Source organism: Ornithorhynchus anatinus, chromosome 5, assembly GCF_004115215.2.
Source record: "Ornithorhynchus anatinus isolate Pmale09 chromosome 5, mOrnAna1.pri.v4, whole genome shotgun sequence".
NCBI classification, from domain to species: Eukaryota; Metazoa; Chordata; class Mammalia; order Monotremata; family Ornithorhynchidae; genus Ornithorhynchus; species Ornithorhynchus anatinus.
This window is the reverse complement of record NC_041732.1, coordinates 50,220,190-50,247,597: the sequence shown is the minus strand read 5'-3', so window position 1 is coordinate 50,247,597 and position 27,408 is coordinate 50,220,190. Positions and strand designations below refer to the sequence as shown.

General features: G+C 44.9%; 1 protein-coding gene across 3 annotated transcripts in view; it reads left to right on the top strand.

The window, feature by feature from the left end:
• TLN2 (talin 2) overlaps positions 1-27,408 on the top strand; it is a 488,673-nt gene that overhangs the window by 329,913 nt on the left and 131,352 nt on the right. For all 3 annotated transcript variants that reach the window (XM_029064739.2, XM_029064741.2, XM_029064740.2), the window contains 13 exons: positions 1,215-1,382; positions 2,230-2,524; positions 4,634-4,800; positions 6,157-6,285; positions 7,059-7,172; positions 13,077-13,190; positions 14,637-14,771; positions 15,648-15,776; positions 16,417-16,519; positions 19,676-19,884; positions 21,422-21,541; positions 24,583-24,780; positions 26,039-26,178. In XM_029064739.2, the coding sequence (XP_028920572.1) occupies positions 1,215-1,382; positions 2,230-2,524; positions 4,634-4,800; positions 6,157-6,285; positions 7,059-7,172; positions 13,077-13,190; positions 14,637-14,771; positions 15,648-15,776; positions 16,417-16,519; positions 19,676-19,884; positions 21,422-21,541; positions 24,583-24,780; positions 26,039-26,178 (2,021 nt within the window). The remainder of the gene's footprint in view (positions 1-1,214; positions 1,383-2,229; positions 2,525-4,633; positions 4,801-6,156; positions 6,286-7,058; positions 7,173-13,076; positions 13,191-14,636; positions 14,772-15,647; positions 15,777-16,416; positions 16,520-19,675; positions 19,885-21,421; positions 21,542-24,582; positions 24,781-26,038; positions 26,179-27,408) is intronic.

Genomic DNA, 27,408 nt, shown 5'->3' with positions numbered 1-27,408 from the left:
GGGAACTGAGGCACCGAGAAGTGAAGTGACTTGCCCAAAGTCACACAGCTGACAAGTGGCCGAGCTGGGATTTGAACCCATGACCTCTGACTCCAAAGCCCGGGCTCTTTCCACTGAGCCACGCTGCTTCTCTAACGATCCAGTCCTTGTCCCACAGGAGGCTCACAGTCTTAATCCTCACTTTACAGATGAGGTAACTGAGACTCAGAGAAGTGAGGTCACACAGCAAAGTGGCGGCGTTGGGATTAGAACTTGGGTCCTTTTGACTCCCAGACCCATGCTCTGTGCCCTAGGTTGCTCTGCTTACCCCATTTGCTTCTTCACTGTCTGATGAATGAAAAGACTTCCAATCTGTGTGTTAATTTGTGTTAAGCATATGGCTCCTAAGGTCACTGTATGTCTAAATCACTAGGATATAGGAAAACTCTTCTTAAAAATCAACAAACAAAACCTGGCAGTTAACTATAACTAGCCAGATTGTTGATTGGAGATATCTCAGCCGGTAGAGGTGCAGCCACTGTCACAGACTGTAGTCTAGAAGAAGCCAAGACACCTGGGTTCTAAATCCAGACCTGCTGTGTGTGACACTGAGCAAGTCACTAAACCTCTCCGGGCCTCAGATTCCTTATTCACAAAATAAAGAGAAAATTCCTTGTACCCCCCCACCCCCCACCCCCCTTTTCACTTGTGAGCCCATATGGGCCAGAACATCTGATGATCTTGAACCCAGCCTGGGGTTCTCAAGGAGGAAGAACATAATAAATAGCATCATTAGCAACGTAATCAACTATCCTTTTGGACAGTAGAAATGGCAAAGCGGATCTTTCGGCTTTCAGAGTTGCAAACTCCTGTCAGGGTTGTGAATTACAGCCACCTGCATCATCTGCCATCTCAGATGTTTGAATGGGTTTCCTGGTTCATTGCCCACCACATTTCTAGGATATCCAGGATGTCCCTGGGTTAGTGCCAGACAGCCAAGCAACAGTGAATTGGTTATTTAAATAGAAACCTTTTTTTTCCACAATTGAACCCCTTTGTAGAAATAAGCGTTGGTTAAGCCAAGTGATTGTGCAATTTGGGTCTTTAACTTCCATGGCGATCCAAATAACCTGGTGTCTCTGTATCTAAAAGAAGTGACTTCTGACAGGGTGTTCTGAATGTCCAAAGTGACTTTCTCTGGTGGTGCTCATTATTTCCATTTGCTTTTTTGATAGGATGTACTGATGAGCCTGGCTAAAGCTGTTGCGAATGCTGCCGCCATGTTGGTGCTGAAGGCCAAAAATGTGGCCCAGGTCGCCGAAGATAGCGTCCTGCAGAACCGAGTGATTGCCGCCGCGACCCAGTGTGCCCTCTCCACCTCCCAGCTGGTGGCCTGTGCCAAGGTAATACCCTTGCCAGGCATCTCCCATGTCTCACATCATCGAGTTCAAGTTGCCTGCTCTCCCTTCCCCTGGCTCCTAAAGGCTTCTTCGGCCTGTGCTGATTTTAGGGGTTCGAAGATGCCATGAGCTTAGAGATGCTTGTTAACACCCGTGACCGAGCTTGCGCACTAAAGAATTGCCTTTCTCTCAGTTCTCACAAACCCGAGGAGTGGCCTATTGTTTCTTTCTAGCGATGTGCGTGCCCATGAGGTTTTTGCGTTGGACGCAGTCTAAAATGTGAGTTCAGTGGAAAATCTTTGCTGCCCACCCATTGTTTCTTAAGGAAGACATTGACTCCTGTAGTCCTCCACAAAGCTTTGGCACAACTCTCTAGTGGATAAAAGGTTCAGCTAAGGTGACTCATCCTCTGCCGTTTGGAAAGTCAGGGAACACGGTGGCAGCAGAGTGGAATGGCGTTTCCTGTTCGTTGCTCAAATTCTGCAGGGACACCAAAAAGATAAAGGCTACAGTCATTTTTTACACACACACACGCACACACTCTCTCTCTCTCATGCACACATACACATACAAATGGAAACTCGCACTCTTGGGAGCCATAGTGGTCCCTCTCCATGCCAACATTCTGCCTTGTTTCCCACATTCAGAAAGTCAGGGAACACAGTGGTGGCAAAATGGAACAGCATTTCCTGTTCGCTGCTCCAATTCTGCAGGGACACCAAGAAGATAAAGACTACAGTCATATCTCACACAACACATACACACACACACACACACACACACACACACACTCTGGGGAGTAACAGTGGTCCCCCTCCATGCCATCCCTCTGCCTTGTTCCCCACCACAGGTGGTGAGCCCCACCATCAGCTCGCCGGTGTGCCAGGAGCAGCTGATTGAAGCCGGGAAGCTGGTGGACCGCTCTGTGGAGAACTGCGTCCGCGCCTGCCAGGCGGCCACTGATGACACTGAGCTCCTGAAGCAGGTCAGCGCGGCGGCCGGCGTGGTCAGCCAGGCGCTACATGACCTCCTGCAGCACGTGAGGCAGTTTGCCAGCCGCGGGGAGCCTATCGGACGCTACGACCAGGCCACGGACACCATCATGTGTGTCACGGAGAGCATCTTCAGTTCGATGGGAGATGCTGGTGCGTTTCTTTAGTGGTGTGTGTGTGTGTGTGTGTAGGTGTGTCTGTGTTTGTTTACCACCAGTTCAGGTTTTATAACAAAGACTTTCGGGGAAAATTTCAGAATGCTCCTTTTGAGGATGATGCTGGTGATTGATCAGTTCTTGATTCCCATGAACACTTCTTGGTAATTGGCAGTGGCAGAGTGCCTTTTTGTGTTTTAAAATACTTCCTGAGGGTGCTGGCGTTGGTAGACAAAAAATATGATTTTTTTATAGCTTTCAAAATAGTTAACAAATAAAACTTCAGGCATCAGTTTGTATTGCCTTTGGGAAATGGAAAAGTTCCTTCCTTAAATAGTTTGTCTTAAAATGCTATGTCGTCCATCTCGTTGAATGTGCTATTTATGATGCAGGATTTGGTTTGGAACTCTTGAGTGGCATCCTGGATATGGATAAAGATCTCGGTTTTGTTTTAAACTCATGGAAAGTATTGGGTCTGAGTCTTCTAATAATTATAATAGTAATAACAATTGTGGTATTTGTTAAGCACTTATTAAGTATCAGGCACTGGAGTAGATACAAGATAACCAAGTCCAACATGGAGCTCTCAGTCTAAGTAGGAGGGAGAATGGGTATTGAATCCCCATTTTGCAGATTAATGGCCCATAAAAGTGAGGTGACATACCCAAGGTCATACAGCAGACAAGTGGCAGAGCTGGGATTAGAACCCAGGTCCTCTGACTCCCAGGCGTGTGCTCTTTACACTAGGGCACTCTGCTTCATGCTGCTTCTGTAGTTCAACTTGCTGACAACATTGCTATATTAATAAGTCATAAGCACATTGACCAACTAAAGTAGCATTCATTCAAGCATATTAAGCACTTAGTATGTGCAGAACACTATATTAACTGCTTGGGAGAGTACAATACAGTAGTGTTGGAAGACATGTTTCGTGCCCACAAGTTTACATTCTGTGGTAGTTTGTGGTAAAAACTATGACAGAAAGAGAAGGAAAAGCAGCATGGGCTAGTGGTTAGAGCACAGACCTAGGAGTTAGAAGAACCTACATTGTAACTCCGACTGTCATTTGTCTGCTGTGTGACCTTGGGTGCAATTTGAGAGGGAATAGATTCAGATACTTCCAAATGAAGGCATATTGATCAGACTTTGTCTTTATTTGTTTTAGTCTCCAGTGAAGGCCCCAGAAAATACAAGGGCAATACGTAGAAATGGCAAAGAGCATTTTGGGTGCTGGAGGGGATTAATTTGTTTTCACATGGGGGATGTGTATGGGGAGTTGTATTAATTTCATATTACCACTCCTGCCTAATTATTAAACAGCTCTGAAGTGAATTCTACTAATTTTTTTTCCTTGAAGAAATGATAGGAAGGGTGTAGGGGTGGAAGTTGGAGAAAAGGTGAGTAGACTACGTGCCTGAGCCAAGGGGGAAATTTCTCAACTCCTTCACTTGGCCAGTGAATGACTTATTTCAGTGGCTTTCCAGTCACTCTGTGGTATTGTTTGTAACTTAAGTTTGTATGCTCCAGGCACAAATTATTGGCTCCATTACCTTACTCAAACATGGTTCTTTAAGTAGCGGAAGTATTTATTGAATGCCCACTGGTTGCAGTGCACCCAAATGCTTGGCTAAGCAGTGACCAACGCTTGAAAAAGATGGTTAATATAGCAGTAGATAATTGTAGACTGGAAGGGTTTATGGAACATAGTAAGCACTGAACAAATGCAGTTGAAATAAACAAATACCACGAAAAAAACTAATAGTATTTTTAAGTGCTTGCTATATGTCAAACACTGCATCATGCACTGGGATAGATACAAGATAATCAGGTGGGGCACAGTCTCTGTCCCTCTTGGGGCTTGCAGTCTAAGTAAGATGATAGCATGGATCAGGTCAACACCAGTCTGAGTGGAGAGGAATGGGCCGAGTCAGGAAGTGGTGTGTAGAAGTGAAGTTTCTCTTCTTAGCTTGCTTTACTGTTATCCAAAACTTTGACTTAAATCTTGCCATTGTCCTTTAGTGATGCAAAACCATGTTTCACAATGAATTTGAGCTACTTTAAAAGGGGAAAGACAAGCATAATTGAATTGTTTTTTTGTTCTTGGTAGGTGAAATGGTACGACAGGCCAGGGTCCTTGCTCAAGCAACTTCGGATCTTGTCAATGCCATGAGGTCAGATGCTGAGGCTGAGATTGACATGGAGAATTCTAAGAAGCTTTTGGCAGCTGCCAAGCTTTTGGCAGATTCTACTGCTCGTATGGTGGAAGCTGCAAAGGTATGGGATGAGGATTCCAGAAATAATAATGTTGGTATTTGTATTTTTTAAGCACTTACTATGTGCAGAGCACTGTTCTCAGCGCTGGGGGAGAGATGGTAATCAGGTTGTCCCTCGTGAGGCTCACAGTTAATCCCCATTTTACAGATGAGGTAGCTGAGGCCCAGAGAAGTCAAGTGACTTGCCCACAGTCACACAGCTGATAAGTGGCAGAGCAGGGAGTCGAACCCATGACCTCTGACTCCGAAGCCCAGGCTCTTTCCACTGAGCCACGAAGAGTCACCGTCCTTTTTCATCCCATGGAGCAATGTAGTGCACATGTAGGGTGGATGAAGAGGATTCTCCTAGAACAGAGTACAGATGATCTCTGCACATCTGGCCATTTTTTTTTATTTCAATGTGCCCCCCTTCCAGCAGCTACTTAGGGATATAGCTTATGGTGGAGGAAGAGGAGGTGCGTTATTGTGGGCAGGGAGTGTATCTACCCATCAACCCTGTTGTACTGTTCTCTCCCAAATGCATAGTACAGTACTCTGGACATAGTAAGCACTCATTAAATGCCGGATGATGATGATTTTATTTTAATGTCTGGCTCCCCTCTGTTAGACTGTAAGCTCCTTGAGGTACAGGGGTCATGTCTACCTATTGGATTGCCCTCTCCCGAGGTTTTAGAACAACGCTCTAGACAAAGTAATAACTAATAATTGTGGTATTTGTTAAGCTCTGATTAAGTGTCAAGCACTGTACTAAGTGCTAGGGAGAGATAATAATCAGGTTGGACCAAGTTCCTGCCCCATATGGGATGCAGAGTCAAAGTAGGAATGGAATCCCCATTTTCCAGATGAGGAAACTGAGGCTCGGAGGAATTGTCACTTGCCCAAGGTTGCACAGCGGGCAAAGCTGGGATTAGAACCTAGGTTCTCTAACCCCCAGGCCCATTTATTATTTTCCATTTATTAATTTCACCTGCAGTTTTTTACTTGTGGTTGCCAGACTTCTTCAGTAATGGTACTTGTTAAGCACTTACTATGTGCAAAGTACTGTTTTAAGCACTGGGGCAGATACAAGTTAATTAGTTTGAATACAGTCCCTGTCCCCATGGGGCTCATTCTCTTAATCGCCATTTTGCCAGATGAGGTAGCTGAGGCACAGAGAAGTTAAATGACTTTCCCAAGGTTACACAGCAGACATGTGGCAGAGCTGGAATTAGAACCCACAACCTTTTGACTCCCAGGCATGTGCTCTATCCACTAAGCCACACTGCTTCTCACATCACATAGTACACAGACTAGCCCCTTGAAGGGGGGTGTGTAAAGCAGGATTTGAGCTCTGGTGGTGTATTTTCCACTCTTTCAGGGCGCTGCAGCCAATCCCGAAAACGAAGACCAACAGCAGAGATTGAGAGAGGCAGCAGAAGGACTGCGAGTTGCCACCAACGCCGCGGCGCAGAATGCTATTAAGAAAAAAATCGTCAACAGACTAGAGGTGAGTCACCAGACCCCCTTTATGGGCTGCTGCCCCTGAGATTTTGCCAATGGAAAAGAAAGTGAATGCAAATAATGAACTTGGAGCAGATGGGTAAAGATTTCTTCATTCACAGCCACCTCCAAAGTTCGAGTTGGCATGGATCTCTTTTGGACACTCTTTATATTTGGTGACAAGTGTTCAAAGTTGAGACTCGAGCTTAATCCTAAATAGAAGCAAGCTACATTTCAGTACCATATCTTTGTTTTTCCTACGAAAATCTTCCTCTCCAAATGAATGGTGGAAAAATGAATTGAAGGGAAGAAGAGGGAGGTGCAGAGAGAAAAGAAGAAAACAGACGCTTTCAGAGGGGCAACCTTTTTGCTCGGAGTGGGCGATTCCTGAGATTGCACCACAAGTGTGGCTTCTTGTTGGGTAGTTAGACTCTTCCCAGCGAATGAGTTACTTTACTGATCTTGGAGAGAGAATATGAGCAAGCAAACACTTGTGCCTGGCCTAGGGAACTGACTCATAAGTGAAATGTTGTAATTGTAGGATTACTTAAAATACAAAAATTCCTCTCAACTGCACCATCATGGGGTGGAATCGTTGCGTTGGTTTATTCAAAGGAAAAATGGACAGAGCCCCTGCTTGTCGTTGGTTTGGCAATCTCTTCCACAAGTGAGTGTGGCCCTTGGTTGTTCACAACTCCTTTGGTAAGGGTAGGAAGTAAAGATGAAGCCTTCTGTGAGTGGTGTTCACGGAGTCATTCTATCTTATATTCTTCTCCCAAGGTCGCCGCTAAACAGGCTGCAGCTGCTGCCACTCAGACAATTGCTGCCTCCCAGAATGCGGCCATTTCCAACAAGAACCCAGCAGCTCACCAGCAACTTGTTCAGAGCTGCAAGGTGAGCCTTCTATCGAGCAGAGTAAGATGGCTGTTGTGGATGGTTCTAGTAGCTTAATACCTCTAAGCGCCTTGCTAATTTGGTTTTTGTATCCCGTCCAAACCTACTGGTTGATTGTTGCTTAGATTTTCCAGGTGTTCTTTCGTCCACTTTTTGTCAGTAAAGATTTCTTTGAGCCATTTTTTCCAGACTGATGCTGGGCAAGTCACTTCACTTCTTTGGGCCTCAGTTACCTCATCTGTAAAAAGGGGACTGAGACTAAGCTCCATGTGGGACAGGGACTGTGTCCAAACCGATTTGCTTGTTTCCACCCCCAACGCTTAGTTCACTGGCTTACTGGCACATAGTAAGCGCTTAACAAATGCCACAATTATCATTGTTATTATTATGATGTAATGTGTATAATATAATATTGTATACATAATATATATAATTCATATTATATAATGTATAATATATCAGAGAAGCAGCGTGGCTCAGGGAAAGAGCCCGGGCTTGGGAGTCAGAGGTCATGGGTTTGAATCCTGGCTCTGCCACTTGTCAGCTGTGTGACTATGGGCAAGTCACTTAACTTCTCTTGGCCTCAGTTCCCTCATCTGGAAAATGGGGATTAAGACTGAGCCTCACATGGAGCAACCTGATTACCCTGTATCTCCCCCAGCGCTTAGAACAGTGCTCTGCACATAGTAAGCGCTTAACAAATACCTACATCATTAATATCTTTGAAATGGGCTTCAGTCTGGTAAATTCAGGATACCAGCCATCTGAAGTAAATGAAATCTTACACACCTTTGAAGAGCTAAGAGAACTTCATATTTATTTTTTACACATGTTAAAATGTGCTGAATTTCAAACTTTCCTCTCTGCACCTTCTCTGTCTGAGTTTGCACCTGAAGTATCTAATTCCCACCCCGTTTTATTTTGGGACCTTCTGTACTAGCCCCTCTGCGCTTGGCTTTTCTGAGTTTCAGGCTTCAGCTGAAAATGTATACCCAGATTGCCCCGTAATTCAGAGAGTGCAATGGGCACCCCTTCTTTGATTTGTTTCAGAACTGATAAAAATGTTAATAATTGTTGTGGTGTTTAAGTGCTTACTGTGTCTCAAGCGCTGGCATAGATACAAGAAAATAATGTTGGACATAGTCCCTGTCCCGTATGGGACTCACATTCTAGAAGTAGCGTGGATCAGTGGAAAGAGCCTGGGCTTGGGAGTCAGAGATCATGGGTTCGAATCCCAGCTCTGCCACTAGCTGTGTGACTGTGGGCAAGTTACTTAACTTCTCTGTGCCTCAGTTACCTCATCTGTAAAATGGGGGTGAAGACTGTGAGCCTCATGTGGGACAACCTGATTACCCTGTGTCTACCCCAGCACTTAGAACATAGTAAGCACTTAACAAATACCAACATTATTATTATTATTACTATTATTGTTAAGGGAGAGGGAGGACTGGTATTGAATCCCCATAGTCCAGGTTAAGGAGACTGAGGCCAGGTTAGATTAAGTGACATGCCCCAGATTACTCAGCCGGTGAATGGCAGAACCAGGATTAGAACTCGGGTCCTCTTGTCTCCCGGGACCTCAAACGATTTCCACTAGACCACACTGCTTTTTTTTTCCTTTTTTGTTTGGTGGAACCCTGTTTCCCATTAGAATGGTAGATAGCTAGAGCCACAGAATCTAGTCCTACAGTTCCTTCCCTGATGTCAGGAGACTATGATTGAAGTCTTTTAAGGGTAGTTGACTTTGGAGGTGGGGAAAATGGAGGGTATTCTAGTGTCTTGTGGCCCATGTTTGATTTCTCTCCTTTTGGCTGTCTCAACTTATATGTGAAAATTATGGTAGCTGTTGCCATATTGGTAAATCCGTTGCTTTTAAGGGAGTAAACTTCGGTCTATCTCCTTTATCTCGTGTGTCTCCTATCATTCTTTCATGATAGAACTGTTGAATTTTAATGTCACAATTGCTTGCAGCCCCCCAGAGCACTCAAACTTCCAGGTGCTGCAAAATCTACCTTGACTTAAGAACTTCCTTTCCCCTCTCTCTGAGGTATTGTGACAGAAGTGATGGTCCCTTTAATTGTAGCATTAAATAATGGTAGCGAATGTATTTAGCATAAATAATAACAGGTCTGTTAACATAGGATGTCGTTGTATGAATAGGATCTGAAAGGTAGTACTTTTAAAAATTAAGTGTTCAAGTGTATTCCCAAAATAGCGAACTCAGGAGCATGCATTGTTGGCATTATTAGTAAGTCATCATCATCAGTATCAGCATCAGTAGTATTTATTGAGCACTCACTATGTGCAGTACACTGTACTAAGCATTTAGGAAAGTATAATGCAGCAGAGTTGGCAGACACATTCATGTTACACTGTGGCTTGAGCACGTGACTAAATTTTTTTATCGTTTTAAAGATTTTTACTGTTTTGGTCAATATTTTGGACCTTGGGATTATTTACTCTAGGAAACTATACTTGGTATATTGCTCATATCTGCTTGATAGGAGTAAATTAGCTTCGTGAGACTGCAGGCAGTGGCCTGGAGCATCTAGCAGGGCAGAGCAAGGAAGCAATTACTGATAGGAGCCCATTTCTGACTCAGTATCTTGTCTCTGCCTCTGTGTGGTGACTTGGGCAGTGTGGAAACCACTGCTGTGAAACCGCTTGTATTGCTATCGTAGTTGCCATTCTGCTCCTAGGTGATGTTTCTCTAGGACCGATAGAGCAATAAAAAACCCAACAGGGTATAGAATTGGGTGCATTCCACTGCCTCAGAGCCCCATGAAATGAGGTCAACAGCAGCATTGCCAAAGAGGATCTGTTAGAAAATGATCAATATAACTTGTAGCACATGTAGAGGGAAGTTTAGCACTTAGCAGGTGGTGGCTTACTACAGAAGCCACTGAGTTGTGGCTTTCAAGAAGGTAGGTAATTCAGTCAGGCAGAAAAATGCCCCTACCTAATGGGAAGGGCTAAGGCTGTCAAAGTCTCATTCCTTAGACAAAATGATAGGTTTGGATCAGCACATCATGACTAGGAATGTATGTTGACTGACTGACATAGAATTCCTTTTCCAAGTACACCCAGTTCATCTAAAATGCAGGAGTTATATCCTTGCAAAACCCTCTTTAAGGAAAGTTCGTGGTGCACTGTGTATGCACCTAGTACAGTGTTCTGCACACAGTAAGTCCTCAGTAAACACGATTGACTGATCTGTTGTAACGTTATGCTGATGGGCGAGCGCACACACACGTAGGTGTATAAGTCATTCCTTTAGCATGCTATTTCTATCCAACTTGTGGTGTTCTATGAACATTCCCTCTAGACTTTAAGCTCATTATGGGCGGGGAACGTGTCTGCTAATTATTTTGTATCGTATTTTCCCGAGCACTTAATACAGTGCTTTGCACATAGTGAGAGCTCAATAAATATGATTGATTGATTCCCTAATTGCATAACAAATTTCTAGAAGTATGGCAGAATTCCTTGCTCTGTGTAAAACGTATAGAACAGTGGTCAGCAGCCTTTTTTTGTTTTGCAGAAGGGCCAAAGTGAAACTTCTGAGCAGTTTCGTGCATAAAGATCTGCACAGTTTATAGTCTTCTAGTTGACATCATTGCATCACGCTGCATATGATGGAGTGATGTCACTGCACCTGGCTGTTGCTTCACAGCAACAACAGTTGTTGGCAGCAGGGATGGAATGCAGAGGGGAAAGGGGATGGAAGAGAGATCACGGGGAAAAGAGAGAGGAGGGAATAGGGGTGGGAGAGGAGACAAGAGGAATAGAGCGGAAGGGGCAGTATTCATGCATTCATTCAATCATATTTATTATTACTGAGTGCAGAGCACTGTACGAAGCATTTGGGAAAGTACAATACATCAATAAAGAGAGACAATCCCTGCCCACAAGAGCTCAAAGTCTAGACAGGAAAATCCGCCTGGCTTAGTGGATAGAGCATGGGCCTGGGAGTCAGAAGGACCTGGGTTCTAATCCCGCCTCCGTCACTTGTCTTCTCTGTGACCTTAGGCAAGTCACTTCACTTCTCTGGGCCTCCGTTACCTCATCTGAAAATGGGCATTAAGAGTATGAGCCCCTTGGGGGGACAGGGGCCATGTCTAAACCAATTAATTAGAATCTACCCCAGTGTTTGGCACATAGTAAGTGCTTAACAAGTACCATTAGGCAAAAAAAAGCCAGCACTGGCAGTGGCCAGGTGGGAAATGGGGCCACCCTCTCTTCCTGGAAGAGGGTTCTTGGAGGGCTTGCTGACTTCCCCCTCCCCAACTCCGCCCCCAGTCCCTAGCAGCCCCCTTTGTCTGCTGCGTTGCTGCCTGCACACATCGTAGGGTGATGGGTGGGGACCACCTCTTTCCCCGAAGCTTGGCCCAATGGTCAAGTTGGGCTCCAAGAAGAGCCAGATAGAGCTCTACACTCATAGCTTGCAGGTGCCTAGTAGGATAAAAGAAATCTGCAGAGCTGGCAGAAGCACTTGTAAATCTTTAGAGCCACAGAGTTGAACAAGTGGCCAGGAAACCATTGCTTGGTTCTAAGTCTGAACACAATATTGAAGCCTCCTGTGGCATTGAGTTAATTGTTGAATTACTCAATCAATGGTATTTATTGAGCACTTACTGAGTGCAGAGCATGGTACTAATCACTTAAAACAGTGCCCAAGGGCTTAGAATAGTGCTCTGCACATAGTAAAGTGCTCAGTAAATATCACTGATTGGCCCAGCTTACCACACGAAATTGCAGTGACTTTGTGACTTTAGTGAGCCCAGAATGACAGAATTAATTGGCCAGATTCAGTGGGAGAGTCAAGTAGAAGACATGGGGATGTGGCCGACAAGATACAAGCAGAGTGGTCTAGAGAAGGAGAACGTGTCTGGGAGTCAGGGGACCTGGGTTCTACTCTTCATTCTGCCACTGGCCTGATGTGTGACCTCTGGCAAACCACTTAAGTTCTTTGTATCTCAGTTTCCTCAACTCTAATATAATAAAATGATTATTATTGTTAGGGTATTTGTTAAGTGCTTATTATGTGCCAAACACTGTTCTAAGCTGGATAGATCCAAGGTAAGTAAGTTGTCCCACATGGGGCTCACAGTGTTAATCCCCATTTTACAAATGAGGTAACTGAGGCACAGAGAAGTTAGGTGGCTTGCCCAAGGTCACAGTGGACAAGTGGCAGAGCTGGAATTAGAACCCATGACCTCTGACTCCTATTTTGACTATGCTACGCTGCTTCTCATGAAGTACCTATATACCGTCTCCATTAGACTCTGAGTGCCATGTGGGACAGGATCTGATCCTGACCTGATTATCTTGTATCTATCCCAATTTCTAGTTCAATGCTTAGTACAAAGTAAGCCAGTAACAAATACCACTGTTAGAATTAAGATCTGTTGAGTAAAAGTCTGGTATGCCACGGAGTAGCTTCTGTTGTTTAAGCCTCTACTCCAAAATCAGAAGCAGCGTGGCCTAATGGATAGAGCATGGGCCTGGATGTCAGAACGATCTGGGTTCTAATCTTGGCTCTGCTACTTCCTTGCTGTATGACCATGGGCAAGTCATTTCACTTATCTGTGCCTCTATAAAATGAGGATTAAGATTGTGAGCCCCATGTGGGACAGGGACTCTTTCCAACCTGATTATCTTGTATCTATCCCAGCATGTAGTACAGTTCCTGGCACATAGTAGGCCCTTAGCAAATGCCATTTAAAAAAAAAATCAATCTTAGGACAGTGAAACTCCTAGGAGGTGAGAGTATTGAATATTGCACCTAAGGAAAAATCTCCCATTAGGTCTCTTTCCACCCCTCAAGCCAGTCAAATTCTACTTTTTACCCCCATCTTAAACATAACAAGTGTTCTCAGTTTCACTCTTCTGTGCTTCCCACAGGCTGTGGCTGATCATATTCCTCAGCTGGTCCAGGGGGTGAGAGGAAGCCAAGCTCAGGCAGAAGATCTCAGTGCTCAGCTGGCTCTCATCATTTCAAGCCAGAACTTTCTCCAGGTAATAAAGAAGAATTATCCTGGACCATGGAGTGTTGTTCTTTGTCCTCCAGAGCACAAATATGCCTCAATACATTGTGGAGAAAGATTGCCTGGCTTCCCTTCTTATTTTGCTAGTGTCTGAGGAGAGAGATGTAGCTGAGCAAAGCTGAATTTTAAACTGAAGTGTGAACCCCGGAAAGTGCAGATGACATTTTTCAAGGATTTGAGACTCTGCCCTCCTGGTTTTGGGTTCTAGAAAGCTGGAAGGGAAGGTAGGGCAGTGGGATAAAGGCTGAGACACAGCAGTGTACTGATGGAAAGCTGCTCTGATCTGAAACTAGGATCTGAAAGATATCTGTCTGCATCTTGAATAAGCAGTTGGGCTGCATGTCTCTGGAGGAACGAGGTTCAAAACGACTATCACTAATCCAGTATTTGTAGTGGGAACCATTCTTTTGAAATTAGTGACCCATGTAATGTACACCTCATTCAACACACACTGTGCTCTTTCTCATGATAGCCAGGACTACACAACTGAAGGAAATGTGATTATTTCATGGTGAAAAAGACCCTTTTTCTGATGGAAGGTTTGCACCTATCTTTCATATTTTACCAACACAGTGTGTTGGCATGCTAACTGAATACAGAGTTAAGGAATTTTGGGGTGTTTTTTTTTTTGTTCTCAGTAATCCATTCTGTGAGGTGGCAAGAGAAGGAGCTCCTCTCATTCACAGGGTCATCCTTCAAATGTGGGCAGTGAAGGGGTATCACCCCCTAACCCCCTCACCCACTCCCATCCTATGCCTCCCTAGTTGGGGTTTTGAGACCCATGATGAGTTTTCCCATAGACAACTTTCCAAGAGTGGCTGTCTCACAACTGAAAAGTTACAGTCCGGGGCCTGCTTAAAACCCTATTGGACGCCTTCTGTTTTTCCTTATCTAGAGGTCTGTTCTGTTCTCCTAGGTCTCATAATGCATCTGGATCAAACATGCTTTTCAGGAAGATGTCTTCTGAGTATCGTCTCCATTTGCTCTGCTTTTTTTGGAAATCATTTCCATTTCCAAGAAAACTCTGACATGTAAAGATGCTAACACAGCTAAATGTTTCTTCTCCAATAGATATGCCTTCCCTTCCTTTTATTCTATGAAAAGTGGCCTAGTTTTTTTAAAAAAGAAAACTACTGGGATAACGTGCCTAAGTTTTCCAAATATATTGTAGAAAATGTGAAAATGTTTTCTTCCTTGCAACTATTTTGCATTCACAGTTCGGAGAGCAAAGTGTGATGTGGTTTGTTGTTAAAAAGATCCATTGCCAGTTAACGTGAGGGGGGTGATTTAAAAGTTTGGTTGTTCTAAAACCTTGAATTCCCATTTGAAGAGCCCCCCTTCTCATTCATTCATTCGTATTAAGCGCTTATGGCGGCAGCTGATTAGTTACAGTTCTTGCTTTCTCATCCCTAAATAGCCCGGAAGTAAGATGGTGGCTTCTGCCAAAGCCGCCGTCCCCACAGTAAGTGACCAGGCTGCAGCAATGCAGCTCAGCCAGTGTGCCAAGAATCTTGCCACCAGCTTGGCCGAGCTCCGCACCGCCTCCCAAAAGGTAAGTCCCGATGCTGGTAAAGTTGAAAGATTTAATTTTTCGATGTATTATATTCCTGCTGTGGAATTGAAACATTGGGGGCCTACTGTTTGAGTGTGACAGGGGAAGGAGAGAAGGCGAGGTGGTAGTATGGTTTTTATTGAGCATCCGAAGGGGACAGTGCACTGAACGCGTGGCACTGTGCTAAGCGCTTGAGGGTCAGAGTTATTTTGTGCAGTTGGAGAATGTCTACCTGACTGCTCGTTAGGCCTTTCTTCTAGCACTTTGGTATTGTTTCTAGGTTTCACCTCCAGTTTTTTCACTGTTTTGTGATAAATACATGTCCTCTCCCTTGCTGAGACTGAGCCACTAGAAGTCAGAACTTTTTAGGCATTAATTTGGGAAATTGCTAGAAGAGTAATGTTCTTATTTTTTGCCCTTCTATCACCTCTGCCTACAGTGCTTTGCTGCCATGTATTAATAATGTATGCCTTCAGCTTATCGTCAAGGGTGATCAATAGCTTTTTTTTTTTTTTGACTTTTAAATCAGCAATTGATTCGAAGCGGGTAAATTGCTAGGGGATTGAGCAGTTTTCTGGTGTCCAGGCAGGGCACCAAGTTACCTTAAGTCTCCCAGAGAAAGAACTGTATTCAGCATCTCAACACTTTGGGATTAAAAAAAACTAAGATTTTCTCTAGTGGGGCCCATCTTTCCTTGTATTAGTGCCCCCGCTCAGCTTTTCTTTTTTTAATCTAGTCCTCTGGACTGTGAGCTCGTTGTGGGCAGGGAATGCATCTACCAACTCTCTTGTATTGTACTCTCCCAAGCTCTCAGTACAGTGTTCTGCACGCAGTAAGTTCTCAGTAAATACCATTGACTGATTGATTGCTTTTTAGGCTCATGAAGCCTGTGGTCCCATGGAAATTGATTCAGCTTTGAACACAGTACAAACTCTTAAAAACGAACTGCAGGATGCAAAAATGGCAGCTGGAGATAGCCAACTGAAACCACTCCCTGGAGAAACGGTAAGGAATTGTTAGGGGAAGGAATTCTCCATCTGAGGTTGGTTGAATTCTTTAGGGCGAGGGGATCATGGTGGAAGAGGAGGCCAGAGATGGGGGTGGGGAGACTCCCACTTTTCGGTCCTGTAGTCTTAGAACTGAGGCTAGACTCTCCAGGTGACTCTGTCATCAGTTCAACTCCTTTTAATAGTGTGATGTATCGAATTGTTGCATATCTCCAAAGCCCAGTAACGTATCCTTAATGAGAAGTAAATACTTAGGCTATTTAAAATATATTCTTGAAAATGCCAGACCTTTTATCCCTCTCCATTTTCTTTTTCTGACTGCTCTCTGACATAAAATAATTAGTTTGCTTTTTTTTTATAATCTGGCATTCAGAGGAGGAAGAAGGTAAATATTTTTGCTTCTCAAGAGGAGGAGAGAATTTATTTCCACCAAGTGTGTGCCACGGACTTTCTAAGAAAGCGTCCTATGGAATTGAAGCTATTGGCTTTCCGAGCAGGATGGAGACAGTAGCCCAGATAAAAGGCCCGGCCATGGCCCAGTGTTCTATCCTGCCATACGTAGGGTGCACTCTATAAAGATGTCAGGGAAACAAGTTGCGTTTCTTCCAGGTAATCTTGCCCCTTGAATATTTTTATAGTTGGAAAAATGTGCTCAGGATTTAGGAAGTACGTCAAAAGCCGTGGGTTCCTCGATGGCTCAGCTGCTGACGTGTGCTGCTCAAGGCAATGAACATTACACAGGTACTTCTTTCACTATTGTTGGTTTTTTGGTCCTGATGTCTCCGTTGGGTCTGTCCCTTTCGACTGGAGGTTCCATCATCTTCATCAGACTCCAGAACAGGTAGCATGGGCTTCCTTAAATGTTTGCCACTGAAAGAGTTCTGATTCCATTATTATAAAGCTTTTGCAATATAGTGTCCACCCAAGGTATTTTGTCCTTAGTCCTCAGTAACCAACTGAGGGGTGATTTCCTCAGGAAGCCAGTTTGTATTAAGAGGGTCAGTCATTCAAGAGTTTTAGGGGTGTACTCAGTTCTCCTCTGGGCCCTTGCCCAGGTAGTGTATTAAGAGGGTCAAACAGTAATTAAAACAGGCTGGAAGGGTCCTGATTTCCTTCTGTCCATTTCCTACTTCATGTCCTGATCATCAGATTATGCCTTGGAGGATTATAAGTGGACTTTTGATCTCACTAGGGCCTTTAATCCTGAGTCCAGATGGGGAGAAAGCTGTTGAAGTAACTTAGGGCTGCTAATGCTCTTTTGTCATATCAAAAATTTCTTTGCCGTGGGTTCCCACATGAAACGTTATTGCCCTTCCAATTCTGACTTGCAGTAGCTGTTTTCCCTAGGCCTCTATAGTTGCTTTCTGAGGGCTCCTTTTATTTATTCCAGATCAGTTCCTTTCCTGGGGATGGCTTCCTGTTTTTGGAAAGTTTAGCTCTCTGCTAAAGGGGCTCTCCAGCATTCGATCAGAATATAAAGGGGATTCTTGGCAGAAAATACTTGGGAATGAATGATTTGCCCTTGCGAAGCTCATCCTTTCCTGTGCTTTCTGTTCAGCGTTAACAGAGCTTGGTTTGTTGCCATAGCCCCTCAGAGATGTCCTGAGCCAGTAAAGGTCTTGGAACTGCTCCCGTTAAGTGGCTCTCCACACAAGGGTATCCTGTCTAATTCCTTAAGCTTAAGACTCACACCCTTCCAAATTTCCCGTGACTAGAAATCAAATTTGACTCAAGTAATAAAGTGGTGGGGGTGGGAGGAGAGTAGGAATCAGGAATGAATCGACCACCTCCCCCATCTCTGCTGTCCTCATTACCACTGTTGCCTTTACAACACTTTTCCTGTATGCCTTCCCTTCATAAATAAAACTCCCTTTGTTTAAAAAGGCTTCATTAAAAAAAAGCTGCACTCAAAGCAGACTGTGTGGATTGGCAGCTTTCTAATTTGTTTTCATTAGGTTTCCGAGCTATGTCCCAGCTGTCTGACTCCCTAAATATTTACAGATGAGCAAACCCTAGATACAACATAGCTGTCTTGGGACCTCTACAAAGTCTCTTTCTTGTAATTAACAGCTCAATACTGTACCCCTTTATCACTAATAAGCGGACTACCTAGTATAGCAGTGTGATAGGTTAGCTTATCGCATCAGTGTGAACTAGTGTAATGCCCTCTCCTCTTATATCTGCCATGAGCTCGATTTTGCCATTGAACCCGTCACAGCTTCCTGTGGGCAGGGAGCCCCAAAGGAACTTTACTGCATTTCTTCATCACCTGGGGATGAGTTAATATTATTCATAATGATAATAATTGTGACATTTGTTAACCTCTTACTATGTGCCGGGTACTATGCTGAGCTCTGGGGTAGATACAAGCTAATCAGGTTGAAGACAGGCCATGTCCCACTCAGGCTCGTTGTCACAGTCATAATCCCCATTATACAGATGTGGTAACTGTGACACAGAAAGGTGAAGTGGCTTTCCCAAGGTCATGCAGCAGACAAGTGGCGGAGCCCAGATTAGAACCCAGTTCCTTCTGACTCCAGGCCTTTGTTCCACCCATCAGGCCACACTGCTTCTCCTGCTGCATTGGGATAGATGAGATAACCAGGACGGACACAGTCCCTTACCCCATATGAGGCTCACCTTCTAAGTAGGCAGAAAAAGCAAGTATTGAATTCCCATTTTACAGATGAAGAAACTGAGGCAAAGAGAAGGTGTGACTTTGCCTAAGTCATATGATAGGCAAGTGGCAGAGCCGGGATTAGAACTCATGTCCTCTGACTCTTAGGCTCGTGCTCTTTCTATGAGGCCACATGGGGGTTCTTACATATTCTCTCCCATAGACTGTGAGCATCAAGTGGGGTAAGGACTGCATCAGATCTGATTGCATTGTAGCTACTTTGTGCTTAACACATTGCTTGTCACAAAAATGTTTAAGAAATACTACAGTTATTATTAATATTATTACTGCGACTTGGGTTCTTGGAGCAAGCCAACCAATGCTGTTTAACAACAGAAGCCATTTAGATAATCAAAGTCTACACATTTTTCTGGTCTTTTGCAGGAAGCAATTAGTGGAAAAAGCACAGACCTGGGAATCAGAGGATCTGGTTTTTAATCCTGGCTCTGCCACTTGCCTGCTGCATGACCTTGGGCAAGCCACTTAACCTCTCTGTAGCTCAGTTTCCTTATCCTCAAAGGGGGGTTGAATTCCTGTTCTCCCTCCTACTTAAGGCTGTGGGACGGGGTTTATATTCAACTTGATTAGTGTGTATCTTCCCCAGGGCTTAATATAGTGTTCAGCCCATTAGGGTTTAACGAATGGTATTATGATTGTTGTTATTATTATCATTATTTTTCATTTTTGCTGTGGACTACAGGCTAGATATGAGCTTCAGCATTTTGTTTTTCCAAGTCAGTGAGCACAGGTTTATCTCTCTCACCCACTCGCTTGGGCAACTCATAGTACTCTGGGATCCCTCTAGATCATAAATTTGTCTTCTAGACCGTAAGCTTATTCATTTGATCATATTTATTGAACACTTACTGTGTGCAAAGCACTGTACTAAAACAAAGCTCACTGCGGGCAGGGGAATAGGTCTACCAACTATGTTGTGTGTTACCCTCTGAAGCACTTAGTACAATGCTTTGCACACGGTAAGTGTTCAGTACATACCATTGATGGATGAATTGATTCCTAGGGGATGGAATTCAAGCAAACTCTGAGTCCTTCCTGTCTCATTCTAGTCCTAAGCCCAGGGGGATGAAATGTCATGGAACAGGACAGACCTATGAGAAGACACAGCCAAGTCCAGGCTGTGGTATGATGACTTGCCAGGTCCGCAGCTGCCACGAGCTAGATGTATGCGAACAGGATTTGGCCCTTTTTTTATGCTTTAGGAGTGGCTGCACGAGAAACAGCTCAGGCGCTGAAAACCCTGGCCCAGGCAGCTAGGGGAGTGGCAGCGTCAACCAATGATCCAGCCGCCGCGCACGCCATGTTGGATTCGGCGAGAGATGTGATGGAGGGCTCCGCCATGCTCATTCAGGAAGCAAAGCAAGCCCTGGTGGCACCTGGAGATGCGGAAAGCCAACAAAGACTGGCTCAGGTGAGCAGGGAATGTTGGAGGTGCCGAGTGTGTAGGCCAGAGTTAATAAGGATGATGATATTTGCCTGTCTCCGCCCTAGTGATTAATATAGTGCCTGGCGCATTTCAAGTGCTGAATAAATGCCGTTATTATCATAATCATCATTATTATTGATAATAATAAGTGCTTACCATGTGTCAAACACTATTCTAAGTGCTGGGGTGGATATAAGGTGATCAGGTTGGACACAGTCCCTGTCCCACATGGGACTCACAGTCTTCATTCCCATTTTACAGATGAGGTAATTGAGGCCCAGAGAAGTGAAGTGACTTGCCCAGTATCACACTGCAGACAAGTGGCGGAGCCAGGATTAGAACCGAGGTTGTTCTGACTCCCAGGCCCATGTTCTATCCACTAGGCCACGCGGCTTCTCTTTGCCCACATTAATGCCGTTATATTTTAAGCCCTTTGAGGACAGGGAGTCCTTGTACTCTCTCAAGCACAGTGCTTACAAGAAGGCTCTTATAAGTAGCATAGGCATTTGAAAAGGACTACTGATTGTTATTGCTACTATTAAACCAAGGGGCCCATCAGAGCTGCTGGACACCTAACTGCAGATGTGTGTCTTCCCCCTGATGACCTCTGACTGCCTTGGGGAACCTGATGGGTGGTGGGAAAAGATCACATTTCTGGGCGCCTGATCCCCAGGCTGCTGAGCAGGCAGAAACCGAGGACTACTGCACAATGGCTTTTCACAAACGAGGAATTCGATGCCCAGCTGGCATCTCCAGGGAGCTTTCTGTCAGAGATCCCATTCCTTTTGGGGAGTGGCTCAGCTTGTTTTGCCTTGTAAGCCAAGATTGGAAAGATGCACGGTAGGATTTTGAAAAGCACATGTGTCTCGCTCTGGGAAGTGCGCTGGGTGTATTGTATCAGCATGTCAGTCTCCTCACTGGGACAGGATGTTATCCTCAGGGAGAGCGTGTATCATTTTCTCATAGCCAAAAGGCTGAGGGAAGAAGCAATGTGGAAGAATAAATAGTGTCAGATAGATACTGGCAGACAAGTTCCATGTCTTTTGCCTTTGGGGGAAGATAACGACCATCTGCCTAGTTTCAGATTTCTCTCCTGCTCCACCCCCTCTCTGTTGGTATCTTTCCCTTTAGAAGGAGAGTCAAGGTGATTTATGAATTTGTATTGTATCTGTATTAGAGAAGCGGCGTGGCCTAGTGGATAGAACACGGGTCTTGGAGTCAGAAGGACCTGGGTTATAATTCCGCTCCACCGCTTGTCTCCTGTGTGTCCTTGGGCAAGTGTTTTCACTTCTTTGTACCTCAGTTACCTCATCTGTAAAATGGGGATTAAGACTGTCAGCCCCATGTGGGACAGGGACTCTGTCCAGACCGATTTGCTTGAATCCATTGTAGCACTCAGTATAATGCCTGGTACGTGGAAAGTGCTTAACAAATACCACAATCATTATTATTATTATTATTTGTAGTAGAGGGAGCTGAGGAGGCCATCTCTCACTTTCTGCTTTTCCTACTTTGCATCCAGGTGGCCAAGGCCGTGTCTCACTCGTTGAATAACTGTGTAAATTGCCTCCCTGGGCAGAAGGACGTGGATGTGGCCTTGAAGAGCATCGGAGAGTCGAGCAAGAAACTGCTGGTCGATTCGGTGAGATAGGACATTTCCTGGAGAAACGGAGAGGTCTTCCGGCAGAGGTCGTCCCGCTCCGTCGTCACGGCGCCTTTCCGTTTGGAGGGATGACTGTTTGTTTTTGGTTCTTGGGTTGGTTCTTTTTGGGGAGGCCTGGGGGAAGGCATCGCGGGGCGGCAAAAGAGAAATCCGTGGTTGCCGAGCTCCGGGAAGATGCAGGGCAGCAGAGGAGCCTGGCGCTCAGGCGCGGGCAGCTGAATGGATCCTTGTCAAGGCCCTTGACCGTGAGCACGGGGCCCCCTCGTGGTGAGATCTGGAAACTGCCCTTCTACCAATGGGTGATGCATTCATTCATTCAATCATTCATTCATTCAGTAGTATTTATTGAGCGCTTACTGTGTGCAGAGCACCATACTAAGCGCTTGGAATGTACCGATCTGCAACAGATAGAGACAGTCCCTCTCCAATGATGGCCTTACAGCCTTCGTTTTTATTCATTCAATAGTATTTATTGAGCGCTTACTGTGTGCGGAGCACCGTACTAAGCGCTTGGAATATACAGATCTGCGAGAGATAGAGACGGTCCCTGCCCAATGACGGGCTTACAGTCTTCGTTTTTATTCATTCAATAGTATTTATTGAGCACTTACTATGTGCAGAGCACTGTACTGAGCGCTTGGAATGTACAAATCGGTAACAGATAGAGATGGTCCCTGCCCAATGACGGGCTTACAGCCTTCGTTTTTATTCATTCAATAGTATTTATTGAGTGCTTACTGTGTGCAGAGCACCGTACTAAGCGCTTGGAATGTACAGATCTGCAAGAGATAGAGACAGTCCCTGCCCAATGACGGGCTTACAGTCTTCGTTTTTATTCATTCAATAGTATTTATTGAGCGCTTACTATGTGCGGAGCACTGTACTGAGCGCTTGGCATGTACAAATCGGTAACAGATAGAGACGGTCCCTGCCCAATGACGGGCTTACAGTCTTCGTTTTTATTCATTCAGTGGTATTTATTGAGCGCATACTATGTGCAGAGCCCTGTCCTGAGCGCTTGGAATGTACAAATCGGTAACAGATAGAGACGGTCCCTGCCCAGTGACGGGCTTACAGTCTTCGTTTTTATTCATTCAGTGGTATTTATTGAGCGCATACTATGTGCAGAGCTCTGTCCTGAGCGCTTGGAATGTACAGTTTGGCAACAGATAGAGACAGTAATAATACTGTTGGTATTTAAGCGCTTACTGTGTGCAGAGCCCCGTTTTAAGCGCTGGGGTAGATACAGGGTAATCAGGTTGTCCCACGTGAGGCTCACCAGTCTTAATCCCCATTTTACAGATGCAGTCACTGAGGCCCAGAGAAGTAAAGTGACTTGCCCACAGTCACACAGCTGCCAAGTGGCAGAGCTGGGATTCGAACCCATGACCTCGGACTCTTTCCACTGAGCTACTCTGCTTCTGTAACAAGCCCTGCCCAATAACGGGCTCACAGTCTAAATGGTGGAGACAGACAAAACAGTGGAGACAGACAACAGAACAAGCAGTCAGGCGTCAATACCATCAAGATAAATAGAATCGTAGATATATACACATCATTAACAAAATAAACAGAGTAATAAATAATATATACAAATATGCACAAGTGCTGGGGAAGGGTGAAGAGCAGAGAGAGGGAGTGGGGGAATGGGGAGGTGAGGAGGAGCAGAGGGAAAGGGAGGGCTCAGTGTGGGAAGGCCTCCTGGAGGAGGTGAGCTCTCAGTAGGGCTCTGAAGAGGAGAAGAGAGTTAGTTTGGCGGAGGTGAGGAGGGAGGGCATTCCAGGTCAGCGGTAGGATGTGGGCCGGGGTCGACGACGGAACAAGCGAGAACGAGGGACCGTGAGGAGATGCGCGGCAGAGGAGCGGAGTGTAAGGGGTGGGCTGTAGTAGGAGAGAAGGGAGGTGAGATAGGAGGGAACCAAGTGATGCATCCTTCAATCAGTGGCATTCATTCAATCGTATTTAATGAGCACTTACTGTGTGCAGAGCACTGTACTAAGCGCTTAGGAGAGTACAATACAACAATAAACAGTGACATTCCCGTCCACAACGAGATACAGTCAAGGTGGGAGGAGACCTTACTATGTGCACTGTACTGAACACTTGAGAGAATATAATACATTCCCAATATCCACATTGTCAGTCTGTCACCACATGTCGGTTCTTCCTTCACAAGATTGCTAAAATCTGCCGTTTCTTCTCCATCCAAACTGCTGCAATGCTGATCCAAACACTTAGCCTATCCCGTCCCGACTATTGTATCAGCCTCCTTGCTGACTACCGTGTCTACCAACTGATAAGCAGCGTGGCCTAGTGGAAGGACCTTGGGCCTGGGAGCCAGAGGATTTGGGTTCTAATCCCAGATCCACTACATGCTTGCTGTATGAACTTGGGCAAATCACTTAATTTATCTGTGCCTCAATTCCCTCATTGGTAAATTGGAGATTATGATTGTGAGCCCCATGTAGGACATGGATTGGGTCCAACCTGATTAGCTGGCGTCTGCCTCAGCATTTAATAAAGGGACCGGCACATAGTAAATGCTTAACAACTACTGTTAAAAGAAAATAAGAAAAGAAAAACTCTGTTATGCTTTCCCAAGCACATAGTATGGTGCTCTGCACACAATAAGCACTCAATAAATATCCATCAATCAGTCGGTGGTATTGAGTGTTCACTGTGTGCAGAGCACTACTCTAAGCATTTGGGAGAGTACAGTACAACAGATTTGGTTGACACACTCCCCCTCCCCCACTTACAATGAATTTATCGTCTAGAACTGTACCTTTGATTAATGATTACAGTAAAGTATGGCGATTCCATCCCTCACCCAAAGGAGCTTACAATCTACCCCATGGGAGTCAGACACTTTAAGAAAATTCCAGTTACTAATTGGTTTTGATGGGTAACCGGAGGAGGAATTTGCAGATGGTTGGGAACTTCATTTTAAAATATCCTCTAGCCGTGCTTAAAGATGAGAAGACATGTTGGCTTACAGAAGTCTGTCTGTTCCCCCGTAGCTGCCTGCAAGTACCAAGCCTTTCCAAGAAGCCCAGAGTGAATTGAACCAGGCCGCCGCTGACTTGAACCAGTCTGCAGGGGAAGTTGTTCATGCCACCCGGGGTCAGAGTGGAGAGCTAGCAGCAGCTTCTGGAAAATTCAGCGACGATTTTGACGAATTCCTCGATGCTGGTATCGAAATGGCTGGCCAGGCCCAGGTGCGTGTTGGGTTTTCAGTCCGTGAGGAATGCAGAGGGTTGGCCTGCAAGCAGCGCTAACAGGAAAGGCCATCTTGGGCTGCTCTTCCTTGGTTCTGACTGAATTGATCAGCTGAGGCAAGTTGGAAAGATCCAAGAATTCTCAGCTGCCAAGTGTGCTGGATTAGGAGTTAGGAGACCTGATTTCTAGACCTGTCCCAGACTCCGGGAACACTCGAAATTCTCTGGACTTCAGTTTTTTCCTTTGAAAAGTGAGAGTAATAATACCTGTCTTCCTCACCTTTCAAACATACTCTGTGACTAAAAGATGTTTTAAATATTGTCGAAAAGAGGCTACGTAAATCCCCGTGGCTATATTATTATTCTTAAAAATGGTGTTCTTCGTTGAAGAGTTGTCCCTGGGGAGATTTTTCTTGGCTGCTCAGAGGTGGATTTGTTCACTGTGCCTCTGGCCGGATTCTTTTGATTGTACAATTGTTTAGGTCTTGTGTGTATGGCTGTTGAAAGGCGTGTGGGGACTACCTTCATTCATAATTCATAGTTTATAATTTGCTATATTTAGCAAAACCTAGGACAACAGGTAGGTATTTAGTACAGCCTAGCCCCTGATCTGAAGAGATCAAGTCTGATACCTAGGAAGAAATGATTAAATTTTAGGTAATGATAATAATAACGGTATTTCTTAGGTGCTTACTGTGTGCCAGGCACTGTACTAAGCCTTGTACAATTGATTTGATTTCCCCTTATCACAGCAAGAAAGCTGGCATATTTGGAGTAAGCCTCAACCCATTTTTCTGGGGTCCAGCCATCTCTTTACAAGAGAGGTCCAAGGTATTTCTTACCCTCTGGTCCACGGGCATTCCTCAGATGCCGGGACAGGTGAGAAATGGGTCCTGTCACTAGGCAGAAGCTGCTGGAATATAATCAGCATCCAGATCAGTACAATGTGGCTGAGCGGTGCCAGGCTGAGACATACAAGATGTCTGACAACCCGGGCATTGTTAAGCAAGTTGTTAGACTTTACCAACCCTCCCCCCATTCTGTATGAGAGCACCACTCTTATTAGCAGCCTGACCACTTTATTGAATCTAATTCCTCTCTCTGCATTGGTAGTATCGTAACTGGGCAGGGGCTGAGGGTTGGAACCCAAACCTGCAAAATGGAGTATAGTTTTAGGAGTGATGTACCTGTCACACCCTGAGGTGGTTGGATATCCAGGCCTGCTCTCCACATTTATTTATTCATTTTGATTGCACAGACTAAAGAGGACCAGATTCAAGTGATCGGAAACCTCAAAAATATCTCTATGGCCTCCAGTAAGCTCCTTCTAGCTGCCAAGTCTCTCTCTGTTGATCCAGGAGCTCCTAATGCCAAGAATCTCCTGGCAGCAGCTGCAAGGTAAGGACTGAGCGGGAAAGCACAAGATTTGGGATTGTTATTGAACATTTGAGCTTTGCTTTTCTCTCTTCCCGGACCATATTCTTTAATGATCCATTTTACATCCTTTATTTGTAATCCTAGTACAATAAAGCAGTTATTTGTTTCCTTGCCCATCCGGTTGGGGAAATGGGCAGAGAGGTCTCTGTCATTCACCTAGTTCTTTGATTATGTGGGGGTTGTGTTCCTGCAGAAATCCACAATGGGGAAAACTCACCCATGGTAATGACCCCGCAACACACTCTCCCCAAACATGCCCGCGTTGGCACAGAAATGCTCCCTAATGTCCTCACATTCAAGTTAAAAAGCGTAATGAAAACAAACATTCTGGAAGAACTGAGTGGGTTCTGTGGTTTTTCAAAGGAGTCCTTAAGGTCTTCCCATAGGCTGCTTGCTATCCTTTGGTAGTAACATTAGGTAGACGTTCTTGTAATTGAAAGAGAGAATGGTCGAGGGCATGAGGAAGGAAGAGGAGAATAATATCGATTGTGTTTTTTGAGTGCTTACTCTGTGTAGAGAACTGTACTAAGCGCTTGGGAGAGTACATTGTAACAGAGTCGCATACATGCTGTTTGCCCACAATGGACTTAGAGTCTAGAGGGGCCTCTGAAGTAAGTGCCGAGCTTGTCAAAACTTGCATTCTAAAGAAGCAGCTTTTAAAAACTGACTTGCTGATTCTGATTTTCTTTCCTCTCTTACACAGAGCTCAGTTACATAATAGTAAAACAGCCACATTCCCTGCCCCCAGTGAGCTTATGCTTACTATATGCCAAGCACTGTAGTAAGCAATGGGGTAGATATAAGATAATCAGGTCCCACGTGGGGCTCACAGTTTAAATAGTGAAGAGAACAAGTATTGAGGCACGGCAAATTGACTTTCCCAAGATCACTCAGTAAGTGATAGAGCCGAGATAAGAACGCAGGTCTTCTAGGACCGTGCTCTTTCCACTAGGCCATGCTGCTTCCCCAAAGGTCTCTTGCAGAAGTGGTCACGGAGAACATCCAGTGTGTTCTGGATTGCTTGAAGGCTTGTTTGTAATCGTGGGAAATGTTGGCAATATTGTAAAAGTGATCTCTATCCAGTCAGTATACCCTGTTCTTTTGTTCCCCACTTCCACCCATTCCTACGTCTCTTCTGTCCTTATCCAACTTGTTTATATTGTAAGCTCCCAACCACGTAGTACAGTGCTC